This window comes from Schistocerca cancellata, chromosome 3 (assembly GCF_023864275.1).
Source record: "Schistocerca cancellata isolate TAMUIC-IGC-003103 chromosome 3, iqSchCanc2.1, whole genome shotgun sequence".
Lineage (NCBI taxonomy): Eukaryota > Metazoa > Arthropoda > Insecta > Orthoptera > Acrididae > Schistocerca > Schistocerca cancellata.
The window spans coordinates 764,478,535-764,495,952 of record NC_064628.1 but is presented as its reverse complement, the minus strand read 5'-3'; the positions used below and the strand labels follow the sequence as shown (position 1 = coordinate 764,495,952).

Sequence of the window (17,418 nt, the reverse complement as noted above, 5' to 3'; positions counted from 1 at the left end):
CAGATGAATGATGTGTGTACAAATTGGGTCAACTTGAGTGTTTGATACCAATCATTGGCTTTCACCCACGATATAGTACTAAGTGACAGTCTTTGCTTACGAACTGAAGCTTCTAAGCACCCAGAGATTAAGCACTATCTTTGGTTGCCCTTGTACTGAGAAAAAAATGTGATTGCAATTTATCTGATCTCTGAATTATAGAAAAACAAAATTTCTTTTCGAAAATAAAAGTTTTGCCCAGTTTGCTAATTCCTTTTTGTGATAAAATGTCATTTTGTGTAACATATTTAGCAGTTCTTTTATTTCTTTGTTTTACTCCCCTGTTTCTTAGACCTCAGATAATCTATAGTCTAAGCCTTGTTTCATTAGTTTGTTATATTGGTTATATTCACAACATGGATCCAAAATTAATATTAAATCGTTGTATATTGTGGAGTGAAATGTAAAATTTTTACAAATTTTAGGTGTCATCAGAGGCAACTGTAGATGTCATATTGGTAACAATATAATACTGACATGTTTCGTCTCAACATCCTTGCATCAGCTACATGTGAAGGTGTCAGCGGTATAATATCTGATGGTCCATCAGGCACTGTACATGGTTTGAGAGGTTGTGGCTCAAGTCTTTTATGTTGTAGTTATGACGACATACTATTTTTGCTACCGGTTCTCTGTTAAATATCCATGAAACTGATGTTTTGAAACAGATAGTAATTGATTAGTTTTCATTTGACAGAGAGAACTGTGGCGAATTTATTATGTATAGGGGATAGTCAGGGGTGCCTGGAGTGATAATGGAAGTTGGTGAATCTTGTTTTGGTAAGAAGAAGCATGGAAGGGGGGTGGGGCATAATGTTGGTATTTAGGTTTTTGTGGCTGTTATTTTGGTCAGGGATTGTGATGATTATGCATCTATTATGTCACATAAGTTTGCCTCATAAGAGGGGATGGGCAATAGGGGCTATAACTGTCTCGTGAATCATAATATTGAATTTAAAGACGATGAGACTGAGGCCTGTACCAATACTATTGAGGGATACGGGGGAGGGGGGGCTGTCGAGTCTGTTGTTGAGAGCACGAAGAGGTGCTATTCCATCTTACGGGCTCATCTTGATGAGCACTGTTGGCAGAAGAGTGTTACTCAGGATGTCCAAAGGAACTTTGCATCATAATTCAGAATAACACAGGCACTGCAATATTGTATTTATCCGCTGACACCGGGCAAGTGACTTCCAAGTAAAATGTCTGGTCTCCCCTTCACGCAAATATACATAACGGATATATGAGTACAGACTGTGGACAGCTCATTGGCGACATATGGAAGTTTGGGTCCGGCCACGAATCATGCTCGGACAGCCAAATGGTAAGGTGACCACTCGCGATTAGTGGAAAAACTAGGTTCAAGTCCTGGTGTAGCATAAATTTTCATTGTCATCATTCCATTATACAGCTGATAGTAGTCCACATCTGCAATTGAAAATACATTTCATAGAGGATAATGATAACATCTGAAAATTCTCAATAATGCACATTTAATTGCACTGATACACAATTTAATTAGGGGTGAGGTATTCTTTGGCAGTAACTGTGAATCACAAATGCTGATCTGCTATGAAATAAGTTATCCAAAACACTCATAGTGATAACTTATAAAAATATAGTTTCGTAAGAACCCAAAAATTCTCAAAAATAACCTATTTCCCACATTATTATACGACGAAATTAGTGAATGATTGTTTTGAATGTGGATAGGCCTACTGTTCCCAAAAATTTTGAAAGATCACAAATAAGTTTAAGCCTACAATTGACGACAACAGTATGAGTTCATCGTGGCACTTGCAAATGTTCAAAATTTTACAATACATCACAATACAAATGGGTACCGAAGATATGATTAATGAAAGATTATACAGAAGTAACACTACAGTAAAATATGTGAATCTAGACTTTCAAATCAGCACACAAGTCTTGCACATGCAGTCCCGCAATAAGGAAAATGGTGAAGTCAATTTTGAATATAAATAAACATGTGAATTGCACAAAATTTTTACTTAGCTATTTCTGTGCCAACTTCTACACTGATGTGCTGAAGAAGAACACAGCAGCATGAGTTTATCTCAGACAAAATCTCGAAAATGTGCAGCACCGACAAAGCAAGTCTCTGCTGTTACAACTAACAATGCAATCTAGTCTTAAGTTGAGTAATATAGGTCACCTGAGGTTAGTACCATTTACAGTTGGTTTGCTCTAATTTTGTACTTTCTGCATTTTTGAAACATTGTATTGTGCTTCTCTGGTTCATTTGTTTCCTACGTTAACATTATCGTGAATTTGCGGTTGTTGTTTTGGACTTCAGTTTGTTCCCACACAAAACACCCAATTTCCTGCAGTTGTCTCGTTAGCTTCAATATTTATTATTAATAATCTGTATTAGTTGACCACAATATTACTGCATTTGGAAGTGAGAACACTTCACTCAGTTTATCATAAGTCAGCACACAATTGGGCCTGACAGTAAAAGCACAACTGAAAGCACTGACAGTGCAATGCGTCTTCCTTAATCACCACTTTATCTGTTTACAGTAACGTCACCAGGTGTTTCCGATAATGCTCACATGCAATGGTATCATCATTGAGTAGTATGAGTTGGATTGGGTTGGGTTGTTTGAGGAAGAGACCAAACAGCGAGGTCATCGGCCTCATCGGATTAGGGAAGGATGGGGAATAAGTCAGCTGTGCCCTTTCAAAGGAACCATCCCGGCATTTGCCTGGAGCGATTTAGGGAAATCACGGAAAACCTAAATAAGGATGGCCGGATGCGGGATTGAACTGTCATCCTCCCGAATGCGAGTCCAGTGTGCTAACCACTGCGCCACCTCACTGTTGAGTAGTACGATTCTGATGTTTATACTTTCACTTCATGGCAACATGTAATGTTACTGATCATCATTTTCAAATCATTTTTGTGTAGCTTCTTAGGGCTTCATATGATGTCACTTGTCAAAGCTGACGGGCTGTTTTGAATGCTCCTGTTCATCCCACAGATGGACACCTCATTCATTCATTGCACTGTCATCTTAATGACATGCATGTCTGCTCACAGTAAATGAGTTATATTTTCTTTCTTTTTGTGGAACGAGGAACTGCAAGTTTCAATAGCCAGTGTTTGTGTCCTCATATAGGTATGAAACCAAAGAGACACTAAACAACACAACGTAACTGGAGACTGCTCTGTTCAGGTCTTTTGGCATTTGGAATGCAGATTAAAAAAAAAACACACCACACTATATGACTGCAGGTGTACACAGGTAACAAGAGAGAACAAATAAACATATGCAAAATGTTTACGCCATATGGTACTTTACCTTACAAGTTACTTCTATTGGAATCATTCGAAGAAGGAAACGAGTCTTTTGCTTTTTAGATGTTTCTATGTCCTTAAGAATATGCTGCATTAAATCTACAGGATCATCCAACTGAAAAGAATAAAAAAACCTCTGTAAGTAACCATTCATATGGCAACTTCATACTCTCTACTTGACACGGCAGACATGGAAGCTGGTATACTGAAAATATTACCCTGTGCAAAATGTCAAATCATAATTCTGGGAAATACTTCCCGCTATACACAAAGTTACAAACTATTTGGAAAATTCAACAGTCATCTGAGAAAACAATGAGGTATGCATTAAAGAGTTATTTTGTATCATCCTTTACGAGTTGTCCTGCTCAATTATACAGGGTTTCAAAAAGAATACCACAACTTTAAAAATGTGTATTTAATGAAAGAAACATAATATAACCTTCTGTTATACATCATTACAAAGAGTATTTAAAAAGGTTTTTTTTTCACTCAAAAACAAGTTCAGAGATGTTCAATATGGCCCCCTCCAGACACTCGAGCAATATCAACCCGATACTCCAACTCTTTCCACACTCTCTGTAGCATATCAGGTGTAACAGTTTGGATAGCTGCTGTTATTTCTCATTTCAAATCATCAATGGTGGCTGGGAGAGGTGGCCGAAACACCATATCCTTAACATACCCCCATAAGAAAAAATCGCAGGGGGTAAGATCAGGGCTTCTTGGAGGCCAGTGATGAAGTGCTCTGTCACGGGCTGCCTGGCGTCCGTTCCATAGGTTTCATAACTAACCTTTTTCGTAGGACTCTCCATACAGTTGATTGTGGAATTTGCAGCTCTCTGCTAGCTCTGCGAGTCGATTTTCCTGGGCTGCAAACAAATGCTTGCTGGATGCGTGCTACATTTTCATCACTCGTTCTCGGCCGTCCAGAACTTTTCCCTTTGCACAAACACCCATTCTCTGTAAACTGTTTATACCAACGTTTAATACACCACCTATCAGGAGATTTAACACCATACTTCGTTCGAAATGCACGCTGAACAACTGTCGTCGATTCACTTCTGCCGTACTCAATAACACAAAAAGCTTTCTGTTGAGCGGTCGCCATCTTAGCATCAACTGACGCTGACGCCTAGTCAACAGCGCCTCAAGCGAACAAATGTACAACTAAATGAAACTTTATAGCTCCCTTAATTCGCCGACAGATAGTGCTTAGCTCTGCCTTTTGTCGTTGCAGAGTTTTAAATTCCTAAAGTTGTGGTATTCTTTTTGAATACCCTGTATATCAATCCATTTTATGCAGGCCAACAATAATTATTAATATGTTTATTATTTGGTATTTATCATAGAGATATGGACACTATAATGTGATTATGCATCCATGCAATATATCTATGAGCTTGCTGGTGCACAAAATTTTTCAATAAAATAAAGACACAAAATTCATAAGCGAAATTTACCAAATGTGAATATACAAATAAACAAACCACAAGGATTGGCTGACAATATAAGAGTCCACAAGCAATCACAACAAATTTCTATAATCAATAGACTCACATTTGTACGGATGAACAGGCAGTTATTTGCTCCTGATTCAACAACTTGGAATCTTCTTCCGTCAACTGTTTTCTTTGATTCTGCCTTAATTGATTCTATTTCATTACTTAGAGCTGTTTCAATTTCTCCATCTGATTCCTCATTTGCTTTCTCAGGTCTTTCTCGCCAGTTTCGTGACTCCTGCAAGACAAAGATAGTTGTCATGTTAGTATACCAGCTACAACCAAACATACACTATCACTTAAGTTATATATCACACAATCTGTATTGTATTAGTAACAATCCAACAAGGCAGTCATCCTGTCTTGATAATGTCATCACCGATGTTGAAAAAGATGTGCACTAGTTAGGGTTCAATAGTTACTTTCACTGAGACCATGAAGATGTATGGTTAAAATTAAAAATTAACAAATCTTTATCTTATTGAATGAAAGTAAAGCATATTAGGCTACTGTGTGATCAAAATATTGACTACAGGACACAGTTGCAGATGATTAGATGGAATTATATCCTGCTTGAAAGTGAGAAAAACGGATGGATACATGAATGGGGTTAAAGGGGCAAAACTAAAAGGTCATTGGTCCCTTAATTCTTTGTGTGTCAAGCTGGCAATAGCCCCCAGAGAGGAAGGACACAAAAGACAAATCCCACTGGACTCGACTGTATCGAATAATGGAAAAAAAAAACAAGAGACAGAAGAAAGTACAAATGAGAGGGGAGTAAAAGGGTGAAGATGGGAGAGCTGCCCTGCCCAGAAAACAGATGAGGACCATGGGACACATTATGCAACTGGAGACACAACCTCTGCATCTGAACAGTGCTCCCACATCCTCCACTACCATAATAAAACTACCTACATGGACAAGATAACATGTAAGGAAAGAGAACAATGACAAAGTGTCTCTGTCAACCAATGAGTGATGTAAAAGAATAAGAAGATTTAAAAAAAAGAGAAAGCGCAGAAACCAGGCCAGACCACTGAGCAAGGGCAACTGTGAGCCATGTCCGTCGGAGCAGGCAATGGTGCAACACTTCAATCCCTCAAGAGGCTGAGAAGGCTGACATGCCCTACGTCAGAGAGAGGAAAAAAAAAGCACTTTCACAAGTAAAATGTAAAATCAAATCTGCCACTTTGACTGATAGCATCAAAGGTAATGTTTCAGCAAGTTTAACTTTTGTTATAAGGTGGGCAAATTAGGGCACTCCATTAGGATGTTTTTTTTGTTTTGTTTTTGTGGTTTCAGGGCGCAAAACTTCTATGGTCATTAGCGCCCAGCCCGTGACTTAAGACAGTAAAAAACCGAAATTGAAAACCAGCAGCAATGGGATCAAAGTCAGAAAATTGGAGAAACTAAAAATAGAAGAAATGCTTAAAAATCTGCTACAGAAAGGGGGTGGTTGTCCCCAAAAAAGCTTCAAATGACTGATGTCATTTCACTGTCACTAATAAACTGGAGAACGCGGTCGGCTGAGCGCGTGTCATCTGCTAAAATCGACGATAGATCAGGCGATAGCTGTAGACGGGAGCGTAACGGATTAAAATAGGGGCATTCAATTAAAAGGTGTCTTACCGTCCACAGCTGAGAGCAGTGGGGACAGAGTGGGGGAGGATCGCCGCTTAAAAGATGTCGATGGCTAAAACGACAGTGCCCTATCCGGAGTCTAGCTAAAATAACCTCCTCCCGACGACGCGTTCGGGAGGAAGAGGTCCAAGCGCAAGGAAGGGCTTTCACTTCCCGCAATTTATTACGGGGAAGTGCCGACCAATGCGCATGCCATAAATGAGCAACTTGGCGACATAAACCGCTCCGTAGATCGGTGAAGGGAAGCGACTGAATAGCTGGCTGAGGAAGAGAGACTGCAGCCTTGGCCGCTATATCGGCCGCCTCATTCCCACAGATACCAGCGTGTCCCGGGAGCCAGAGGAACGCCACCGAGACGCCCCCCAGGTGGAGCAAGCGCAGACAGTCCTGAATCCGGTGGACCAGAGGGTGCACAGGGTAAAGAGCTTGGAGACTGAGGAGAGAGCTGAGAGAATCTGAGCAGATAACGTACTGTATCCGCTGATTGTGGCGGATGTAGCGGACAACCTGGAGAACAGCGTAAAGCTCCGCAGTATAAACCAAACACTGGTCGGGAAGCCGAAAGCGATCTGGGGTGTCGCCAACAATATAGGCACTCCCTACACCTAACGATGTTTTCGAGCCGTCGGTGTAAATAAATGTGGCGTCCGTCATTTCTGCACATAGAGCAGCAAATGCCCGACGATAAACAAGTGTAGGGGTACCATCCTTGGGAAATTAACAAAGGTCACGGAGCAGGCAGATCCGGGGACGGAGCCAAGGCGGTGCTGTACCCCAAGTTGTCAAGAAGGTTTTAGGAAAGCGGAAGGAAAGAGAATGGAGCAGTTGACGGAAGCGGACTCCCGGGGGTAGTAGGGAGGACGAGCGGCCTGCATACCCTACATCAAAGGAGGCGTCGAAAAAAAGGTCGTGGGCTGGATTAGCAGGCATGGAAGACAGATGGCTAGCATAACGACTCAGGAGGACTGCTCGCCGATTGGACAGCGGAGGTTCAGCAGTCTCAGCATAAAGGCTTTCCACAGGGCTAGTGTAAAAAGCTCCAGACACTAAACGTAATCCACGGTGGTGGATAGAATCGAGACGCCGACGAATAGACGGCCGAGCAGAGGAGTAGACTATGCTTCCATAATCCAATTTCGAGCGCACTAAGGCGCGATAGAGGCGGAGAAGGACCACTCGGTCCGCTCCCCAGGAGGTACTATTCAGGACACGGAGGGTGTTAAGCGATCGCAGACAGCGAGCCGAAAGATAGGAAACGTGGGAGGACCAGCATAGTTTTCTGTCAAACATAAGACCCAAGAATTTAGCGACGTCTGAAAACGGAAGGTTGACAGGACCTAGATGTAAGGAAGGCGGAAGAAATTCCTTACGTCGCCAAAAATTGACACAAACGGTCTTACTGGGTGAGAAACGGAAGCCAGTTTCGATGCTCCACGAGTGGAGGCGATCGAGACATCCTTGAAGACGTCGTTCAAGAAGGCTGGTCCGTTGAGTGCTGTAGTAGATCGCAAAATCGTCCACAAAGAGGGAGCCCGAGACATCAGGAGGGAGACAATCCATAATTGGATTTATGGCGATGGCAAACAGTACAACACTCAGCACGGAACCCTGGGGTACCCCGTTTTCTTGGGAGAAAGTACGGGAGAGAGTAGTGTTCACCCGCACCCTAAAAGTGCGCTCTGCCATAAATTCGCGAAGAAAAAGGGGCAGCCGGCCTCGAAAGCCCCAAGAGAACAGTATGCGGAGGATGCCTGTCCTCCAACACGTATCGTATGCTCTCTCCAGATCAAAAAATATTGCTACCGTTTGGCGTTTCCGGAGAAAATTGTTCATGATATAAGTGGAGAGAGCAACAAGATGGTCAACTGCAGAACGATGCTTTCGGAATCCGCATTGGGCAGGTGTTAAAAGACTGCGGGATTCCAGCCACCAAGCTAAACGGTAATTCACCATACGCTCCAAAACCTTACAGACACTACTCGTGAGAGAAATGGGGCGATAGCTAGAGGGGAGATGTTTGTCCTTTCCAGGTTTCGGAACGGGAACGACAATAGCTTCCCGCCACCGTCTGGGAAAGGTACTGTCGGTCCAAATTCGATTATAAAGGCGAAGGAGGTAACGCAGACTATGGGTTGATAAATGCAGCAACATCTGGACATGGATTCCATCCGGTCCTGGGGCGGAGGAGCGAGAAGAAGAGAGGGCATGTTGGAGTTCCCGCATGGAGAAAACAGTATTGTAGCTTTCGTGATTTTGAGAGGAGAAAGCAAGATGTCGCACTTCCGCTGCACGTTTCTTCGGGAGAAATGCTGGCGGGTAATTTGAAGAGCTCGAAATCTCAGCAAAGTGCTGACCCAACGAGTTAGAAATTGCGACGGGGTCCACTAAGGTATCATGCGCGACAGTGAGCCCAGAGACCGGGGAGAAAATAGGCGCACCTGAGAACCGTCGAAGCCGACTCCAAACTTCCGAGGAGGGAGTGAAGGTGTTAAATGAGCTAATAAAGAATTTCCAGCTTGCCTTCTTGCTATCGCGGATGACGCGACGGCATCGCGCACGGAGCTGCTTATAGCTAATACAGTTGGCCAAAGTAGGATGGTGACGGAAAATGCGAAGAGCACGTCGCCGCTCACGTAGTGCGTCACGGCATGCCTCGTTCCACCAAGGAACTGGGGGGCGCCGGGGCAATTCGGAGGTGCGTGGTATTGAACGTTCCGCAGCTGTAAGAATAACGTCGGTAATATGTGTGACCTCATCGTCGACGCTGGGAAAGCGACGGTCATCGAATGTCGCTAGAGACGAAAAAAGTGTCCAATCGGCTTGGGCAAATTTCCAGCGTCGCGAGCGCACATATGGCAGTGGAGACTGCAGTCTAAGGACACATGGAAAGTGGTCACTCGAGTGTGTATCATCAAGGGCGAACCATTCGAAGCGCCGAGCTAGCGGAACAGTACCGACCGCAAGGTCCAAATGAGATAAAGTTGTCGTGGAGGCAGACAAAAATGTGGGGGCCCCAGTGTTGAGGCAAACTAGATCCGCTTGGTGGAATACGTCTAGCAATAGAGAGCCACGTGGACAAGGATGTGGAGATCCCCAAAGCGGGTGGTGGGCATTGAAGTCCCCAACCAGCAAATAGGGGGGGTGGAAGCTGACCAAGAAGATGAAGGAGATCAGCTCGTGCCATTGGTGTGGATGATGGAATGTATACAGTACAAAGAGAGAACGTGTATCCGGAAAGGGAAAGACGGACGGCGACAGCTTGGAAGGAACTGTTTAAGGGGATTGGGTGATAATGGAGAGTATCAGGGAGAAGAATCATGAGTCCTCCATGGGCTGGAGTGCCTTCAACAGAGGGGAGGTCATATCGGACGGACTGAAAGTGCCATTAGGATGTGAGCCATAATGAGTTGGGTACCTCACTGACTGTGGGATGGATCCTCCCACCTGATGATGTGGCTGTGGGACAGCCAATACGAATCCGACAGAGGACAGTCAACTCCCTGCAATAAGCATGTAGGAAGACTGCAATTTGGCAGTGGTCTCCTGTATGGTTTGCAGTTTATTCACGAAACCTGGGCACACCAATCTGGATTCCAAGTCTCCCAAACAATTATAAATGGATAGTCGACTGCAGGTCTGGTTTTGGAATCCCTGTCTCCAAACTCGGCATCCTGGTAGCCAACTCAGCCAAACGATTGGCACGTTCATTCCCTGGGATACCCAATGAGACTAGGGATCCACAGAAAGACGACCGGCTATACAGCATGGTGGAGCTCATAGAGGAGATCTTGGACAGTCACAACCAATGGGTGTTGAGGGTAGCACTGGTTGACAGCCTGAAAACTACTCAAGGAGTCACTGCCAAATAATGAGAACTTGCCAGTGCAAGAATGAAGGTGGCTGAGGGTTCAAGCGATGCCCATCAATTCTGCAGTGAATATGCTGTATCCATTTGACAGGGAGCATAGTTCCCTCCCATCTTGCATATGTGCAGGCAAAACTTGTTCGTCCGTTGACCGTAGAGTCATCAGTCAAGGATATTCATAAACAGGCAGTGAAAAACCATACAGTCTACTTAGTCTTTCAGTCCAATGGAGAGGTTGAGGCAGATCTGAGGATGGAATACATACAATGAGGGCTGGTGGGGGGTGGGGGGTCGCATGCAATTTCTCACTGACAACAGGCGGCAGTGGGGAAAAATGGAATTCAGAGAGATACTCTGTATGTGAATGCAATCGGGACTCCAGACCTCGGCCTTCATTGTGGGATATACAGCTCCCTACCAGGAAAAAGGACAAGGTAGTCCAGATTCTAAGGGACAGCAAATGTGTACAGCATAGCTAAGCAGCAGTTGTCAGTACTCGCTCTGTAGGAGACAGACACACGCCTCTGCTTTTCATTGGGCTGGTCCGAAAGGCACTGTGACAAGTTGGATCCCACTATGGTGTATCAGGTCCAGAATACGCAGTGCTGAAGGTGACGCTTAGCCATACCCTGGATCAGTGTAGACATCACCATTTAGAGACACCAGGTACACCCGTGAAGTACTGGTGTCCATATAGGCACTGAATCTTCACCCAAACCTGCGAAGGAGGAGTACGCAGTCCAATGGTAGCAACGTGCCTCTCCCAGCATCCTCGTTTCTGTGGTTTTATGAGATCGCGGAATTGGACATGGAGTCATTTAAAGGCAAGGATTTCACTTATGGCATTGGAGAGCCTGCCTGTGATCTCTAATGGACATGGCAATTTCAGGGGTCCACCAAGGTACTGTCTTCTGATGGGCACTCCTAAGGAAGAGCACTGAGTCAGCTGCCGATTGAATGGCTGCAGTTGTGATCTGGAAAAATCACACTGATACCTGCATGTGGCAGGATGTGAAGGCTGACGGCAGCATCCCAATCAGCTTTGAAGGGAGCCCTTCTGGTTGGACACACAGGCAAGAGATGCCAAGAGAAAGTCAAAACAATCAGAAAATGATCATTGCCACCCAAATCAACATGGACTCTCCAATGGATGGATGGGACAAGACCTGAGCTGCAAATGCAAAGGTCAGTGGTAGAATAAGACCCATATATGCCACACAGAAGTGTGGGAATGATCAGTATTTGAGAGGCAAAGATTGAATTCTGCAAGAAAGTTTTCGACAGTTTTACCATGGCCAATGGTTGTAGTGCCACTGGGCAGTGGAGTCATTATATATTAAGAAGGGTGGAGGAGCTGAGAAAACATTGTAGATAATGCATTCTGGGACATTTCGTCGTTGGGAAAGAGGTACACATTAGAAATGGTAAATTCCAGAGGTGCTTTCACACAAAGAGACACAGCTACCAAAGTCATATGGAGTGGCACATGTTTACTACAGACAGGGTCCAGAATGTATGTGCAAACGCCACCTGACGATTTTCCATAGTCAGTGGGATTCTTGAAATATCCCTGATAGCCGTGGAGGGTAGGGGTCCGCATTCGTGGCAAACAAGCTTCCTGGAGGGAAGTGCAAAAAAAATGGGACATGCAGTAAAGACGTTGTAGTGCTCAGCCAACTGGTGGAGAAACCACTACAGTTCCATTGGTTAGTGGATTGGTGGGGCGTGACAGGGAAAAGGAGGCATGTCATGCCTCAGAGCCACCTGCTACCACAGGTTGTGTAGATACACAATCATACACATCTGCTCCAAATTAGGGTGTGTTGGAGGGGGTGGGGTGTCCGGTGCCATAGCAGTCACCGGGAACGCTGCCTCGTATACAGAGGTGGAACATCTGGGGTCTGGCAGCATTGGGACTATCAGTTTGTCTGCCCCAAATTCTGGGGGACAGAGGAGGAATGGGAAGTCCTATGACCTGCAACATATGGCTCCTTCTGCCACTGGCTGGCTTTTGGTTGCAGGGCAAAAGATCCTGGGTAGGTAGCGTCTTGAGGGATCCCTTCCTGGTAAGACTGCCAGAGAAGGGCATTGCTTCTCCAGCTGATGTTTTAGGACTGACATTTCCAGAGGCTAGGGAGTAATTACCCACAAAGGGAGTGAGGAAGAAGCAGTAGAAGGATCCAACCACCAGGGGAGCGGGCAAAGTCGAGCGGCCCTGAGGGCCCGATGTAGAAGACATGGAGGCTGGTGGCACAGTCACTAAAGAGGATGATGTCATCATAGCAGAACCATATGATTGTATTTTTTATTGGCCTCTTGATGTGTGAGGTGGCCAAGGTCTTGTATTCCTGGATTTTCTTTCCTTGTTTGAAATCGGTGCAGTCTGATGAATAGGTGGAAAAGTGCTCCTCACAGGAGGGGCACAAAGAGTGTACACGTATGGCTGACAGCCACAATTCCTACAGACAGGACTGGCATTGTAATGCAAAGACAAATGTCCAAATCGCATATGTTTGTAGCACCGCATGGGATGGGGAATATACAGTTTGCTGACCACACACGCCTCCATATCCGCATCCTGTGATGCCGGTTGACTGAGGATAATGTGACATAAAGGAAGATGTCTGTGGCAAATGATACCTAAAACATAATATATTAGTCAGACTTTCATGGTGGGTTTATAGAGATAGGAATGTCACCCAGCTTGTTGCAGGTGAACAGCACCCATGACTGAGTAGGGAAGGACATTTTAAGCAGAATGGAGCCACTTTTTCAGTTTTGAAATCATTACCACTTTCCCAAACCTGTCTTCAAAGTGTTCAACGAAGAACAATGGCTTTATAGTCACAAATGAATACCCATTTGTCCTTGAACAAACCAAATATTGGGGGGGGGGGGGGGGGTGGGGATGTCATTTCTTGCCTTGTGACTGAACTCTATGCTCCTCCCATGGAACAGCTTATGAAGATACTGACAGTGCCAGGTGAATCCTCTGCAATGGTACGGCCCACTCCGTATGGGGGATCTCCCATGGACACCACCCACACGCAGTAATGGCTACTTGGTTGCCTTGAATCCCCATGCCCCAGCCATGATGGGCACATACTCTTTGGCGAGTTTCCAGTTGAGGCACCAACACTGCGAAATCTGTATGGTCAGGGTGCTACCATCAAAGAAGTACTTGACACACCTCCTCCCCCCCACTCCCCATATCCCAAAAGTTCAAATATGCACCGCACTGGGCAACCTTCCTCGCATAATTTAGGAAAGAAGTAGCTAGTCAGACCCAACAATGGACCCATATAATTGATAATGAAAAGCTGTAGATGGCTGGAAGGTAAGAAAGCGAGTGCCTGAAACACAAACCAGATCCAAGCTTAATCAGCATGAAGACAACCATACAGTGGAAAGGTAGACACAAAATAAGAATAGCAGAATGATAGACTAGCAGCACTTAAAGGAAAGTACCGCTGCAAGGACAGAGGACCCATGGTGGCCAAGCAAGTATTCACAAAGGAGATGTGGGCCACCGCCCCCCCCCCCTCCCCCAGAGGGTGGGGGGGGAAGGGGGAGAAGAGGAGGGGGGACGGGGGGCATTGAGGATGCATTTACAGTTTTTATTGATGTACTCACCCAAAAGTTCTGAAAATAAATAAGGCAGCAGTCTGAAAATATGACTCTACATCCATTTGTAAGTGGTTCACACCCAATCTACACAGGCTCAGAACATCAGTTATAATTTATTATTATAAGTATAAAAATTATGATGCAGACAAAGCTAGTTACATCAAATTGAAAGGTTAAAAATAGATTAGAAATTAGGTTAACAAAATGTAATTATATTTACAAGTACCACACCACACGCAAAGCTGCTTGGAATGTTGTAGAGCTCAACTGGGGAGAAGCAAGGATTATAAAAATAATGACTGTAATGCTAATATCACACCAGATGAATTCATCACCTATTTGTTAATGTCTGTGATATAAGCTCTTTTACTGCAGCTGAGTCCAATTATAAATGTCAAGTTAAGCGACACCATGAAATGAAATGCAAAATTAAGCAGCTCAAAAGCATATATATATAGTTTGCCTAATTTTGTTGTTGTTTCCCAGCATGTTTAAAAATGACAGTGGACACTCCATTATAGATAAAATGAGGTAAGTCATGTCCAAGTAATTAACATCAATTTCCCTAACACCTATTCTTTCGAAAATAATAGAGGCCTGCAAGCAACTCCAAAGCCATAGAGATCTACCTGCTAACAATATTCTCAGTTCTTTCAGACACAGCTTAACTGTGAAACTAACGGAAAATATAAATTCCTTTACTTGCAGCGGAATTCTGTAAATAAATCTTTTTAATTATTTGTTTTGGGATGCTGCAGTGTTTTTTGTTGTTGTACATTTAGTTTCTCCCTGCCAGAAAGCACCGATTTTCTGTAATTGTCTCCATTAGTATCATGTTATTTTTGGAGTGAGATGTTATTGTGTCATTTTTATTTTTGTTCGTGTTTGTTGGCATGTGTGTGTCGTGACATCATTCTCATAATTTTGTATACGCTGGAAGTAGCCATTTGTGCCATATTGATAACATCATGGGTCAAGCTGATGGGTGGAATCGGGCTCTCCTCCAACAGCCAATATGATGCCGTGTAAATCCATATTACACGCACGTGACACCACTTCTGTTACAGCTGATAGGGCCTCAGATACCTCATGAAGAAAAGTGCAGAACAACTCAAAATGTCCAGTATATGATTTGGAGTAAACAAATTAACCACTCTGAAACTGTAAATAATCTTTTCAGCCTACGTAACAATGTCCTCAGTTACGCTTCATCTTGATCCGAAATCATCTTGCGAAACACACTAACTATGTGCACAAAGTTAGTCAGTCACCTATTTGCTAAGTAAACTTATGACTTGTGCACCCGAAAAGCTACTACTGAACTCTTATGATGCCTCATTTACAGCCACCTCATGTATGCAGTGCTGTTATTGGGACAATTCCTCTGCATTACAGGACTATATATTTAAAAAAAAGTCATATCCGAAAAACTTTAAAGTGCTCAAAATACTGACAACTGGATCCCTGTATATTCTCAACTGCTTGGTGCATATCAAGGAAAACTGTAACAGCCAGAAACTGTGAAATACTATAGCCTACATAAGTAGGACACAAATCAAAGGTACTCTGACACACCAGTTACTAGGCTTAAAATACCAGAAAGTTACATGTACATAAGGATACAATTATTTATATGTTACTAAGTACAATATGCAGTGTATCACTGTGTGTCTCCAGAAACATTACAAAAACATGGCTTGAAGAAACAGCTTTCTACACAACAGAGGGATTTAAAATGTGTAATAAAATGATCTAATCTGCTCAAATTGCTATATGATCCGAGAACTATACTATTTCAGCTTTTCTTAAAATGTTTATTGTGTCATACTGCTTTGCTTTAATTTCATAATGTATTTATACTTGACAATTAAAACCTATGAAACATACCTCATTCATATTTGTTAAAATGTTTTTCTCATCATGTGTGTTATATCACATATGCTATATCTCCTTTTGTTCTGGATGACGCATTTATATTTAATGAGTGTTACACATGCGTAGTATAAAACAAACATATTCCTTTAAAATGTTCAAAATGTATGACTTACTGTGTGGCTATACAATGTGTGTAGAATGATTTCATCAATTAGAGGTAAAATGCATGAAGATGGATAAATATATACGATGGCAAACGAGATGGTGGCTCAACAGTACCTTTATACCACGTGCATGGCAAATAAAGTTCTATGACAGCATAAAATAAGTGAGGTGTTAAATGTGTGGTTTACACATTGCAACCAATTAAAAATGAACGTGTGCACCACTCTGCGCTCCTGTTTATGGATTCAACACACTGTGAAGGCGGCACAGTGTCGACTACCGTAATCATTGTTCTGTTGTTTAACTAGATGGATGCATCAGTTGTGTGACAGGACGTGTACCACCTGGGGTTAAAGTGTGGTACTGGACCCCCTGAAATCTTGCTTGTAACATACCCTGCAATTTAGTCTTACAAACGCTGGTATGTCCTTTCACAGAAAACAATAATATCGCTACACTGTTTAATCAACGCCTGCAGGCCATATTGATTAGTGAAAACTCGTTAACATTATTATGACTGTTTTTCAGAAATACATAACACAATTTCAATCTTATTACCCTCTCGTTTCCATATAACTGGTCGGCGTATTCATTAAGTATATTATACGCTTCTCTAATACAGTCTTTCTCCCTAATGTTGCACGTGCAAATAAAGCCTTTCAGTCCTGGTTCCAACGTAAAGTTTCTCGGTTTCTTCGATTTGTTTGAGTAATATCCAGGTTTGCGTCTTTTCTGGTACGAATCCATTCTGGTGTTAAACTACCCTCACTATTATATTTATGTTTCTTGTTAAAGAATCACTCAGCTTTCAACACGTATGTAAACAAACTTTGCAGAGATATTCACGTACTAAACAGGGCAAAAAATTACAACACATACCAAAGAGGTACAATACTTCCATGCCGCACCAAAGATCTTGTAGGTATTTCACCAAAGATTTAAGTGTCCTCATGTTCAATATTTACTGATAATAAAGGGGCACTCACAAGTTCAATACTATTGTCAATACCGAAAATATTGACAAAGCAGTATTGACGGGGAAAAATTCTTTCCGTTTAACAGTATTTGTTGTTCGTGTTTCGCGAAGCAGCACCAGGGCGCTGGCGTGCATCACAGAACATTTGCATTTTGCATTTTCTATCAGTCTTCAATCGATTTTTGGTGTAGAGAAATGAACAGAGAATATATGTTGCAGTTTATTGAATGTTACAAGAGCAAGTCCTGTCTATAGAATCAAAGGCTACTGGACTACATGGCAGGAGCAAAAAAAATTATTAGTATCATCAGCTATTATACATTATCGCTTCTGATATCCGGAAACGAAAATAGAAGATGTGAAAAAGAAAATTAATACACTGCGAGCAAATTTCTGCAAACAGCAG

At 43.0% G+C, this 17,418-nt stretch overlaps 1 protein-coding gene across 1 annotated transcript in view; it reads right to left on the bottom strand.

Annotated features, from left to right (window-relative positions):
- The window catches only part of LOC126175791 (THUMP domain-containing protein 1 homolog), a 35,999-nt gene extending 19,090 nt beyond the window's left edge, over positions 1-16,909 (bottom strand). Inside the window, exons 1-3 of the mRNA XM_049922772.1 lie at positions 16,595-16,909; positions 4,922-5,101; positions 3,366-3,476 (exon numbers count right to left, since the gene is read on the bottom strand). Of these exons, the coding sequence (XP_049778729.1) occupies positions 3,366-3,476; positions 4,922-5,101; positions 16,595-16,783 (480 nt within the window). The 5' untranslated portion in view covers positions 16,784-16,909. The remainder of the gene's footprint in view (positions 1-3,365; positions 3,477-4,921; positions 5,102-16,594) is intronic.
- Between the last annotated feature and the right edge of the window lie 509 nt (positions 16,910-17,418).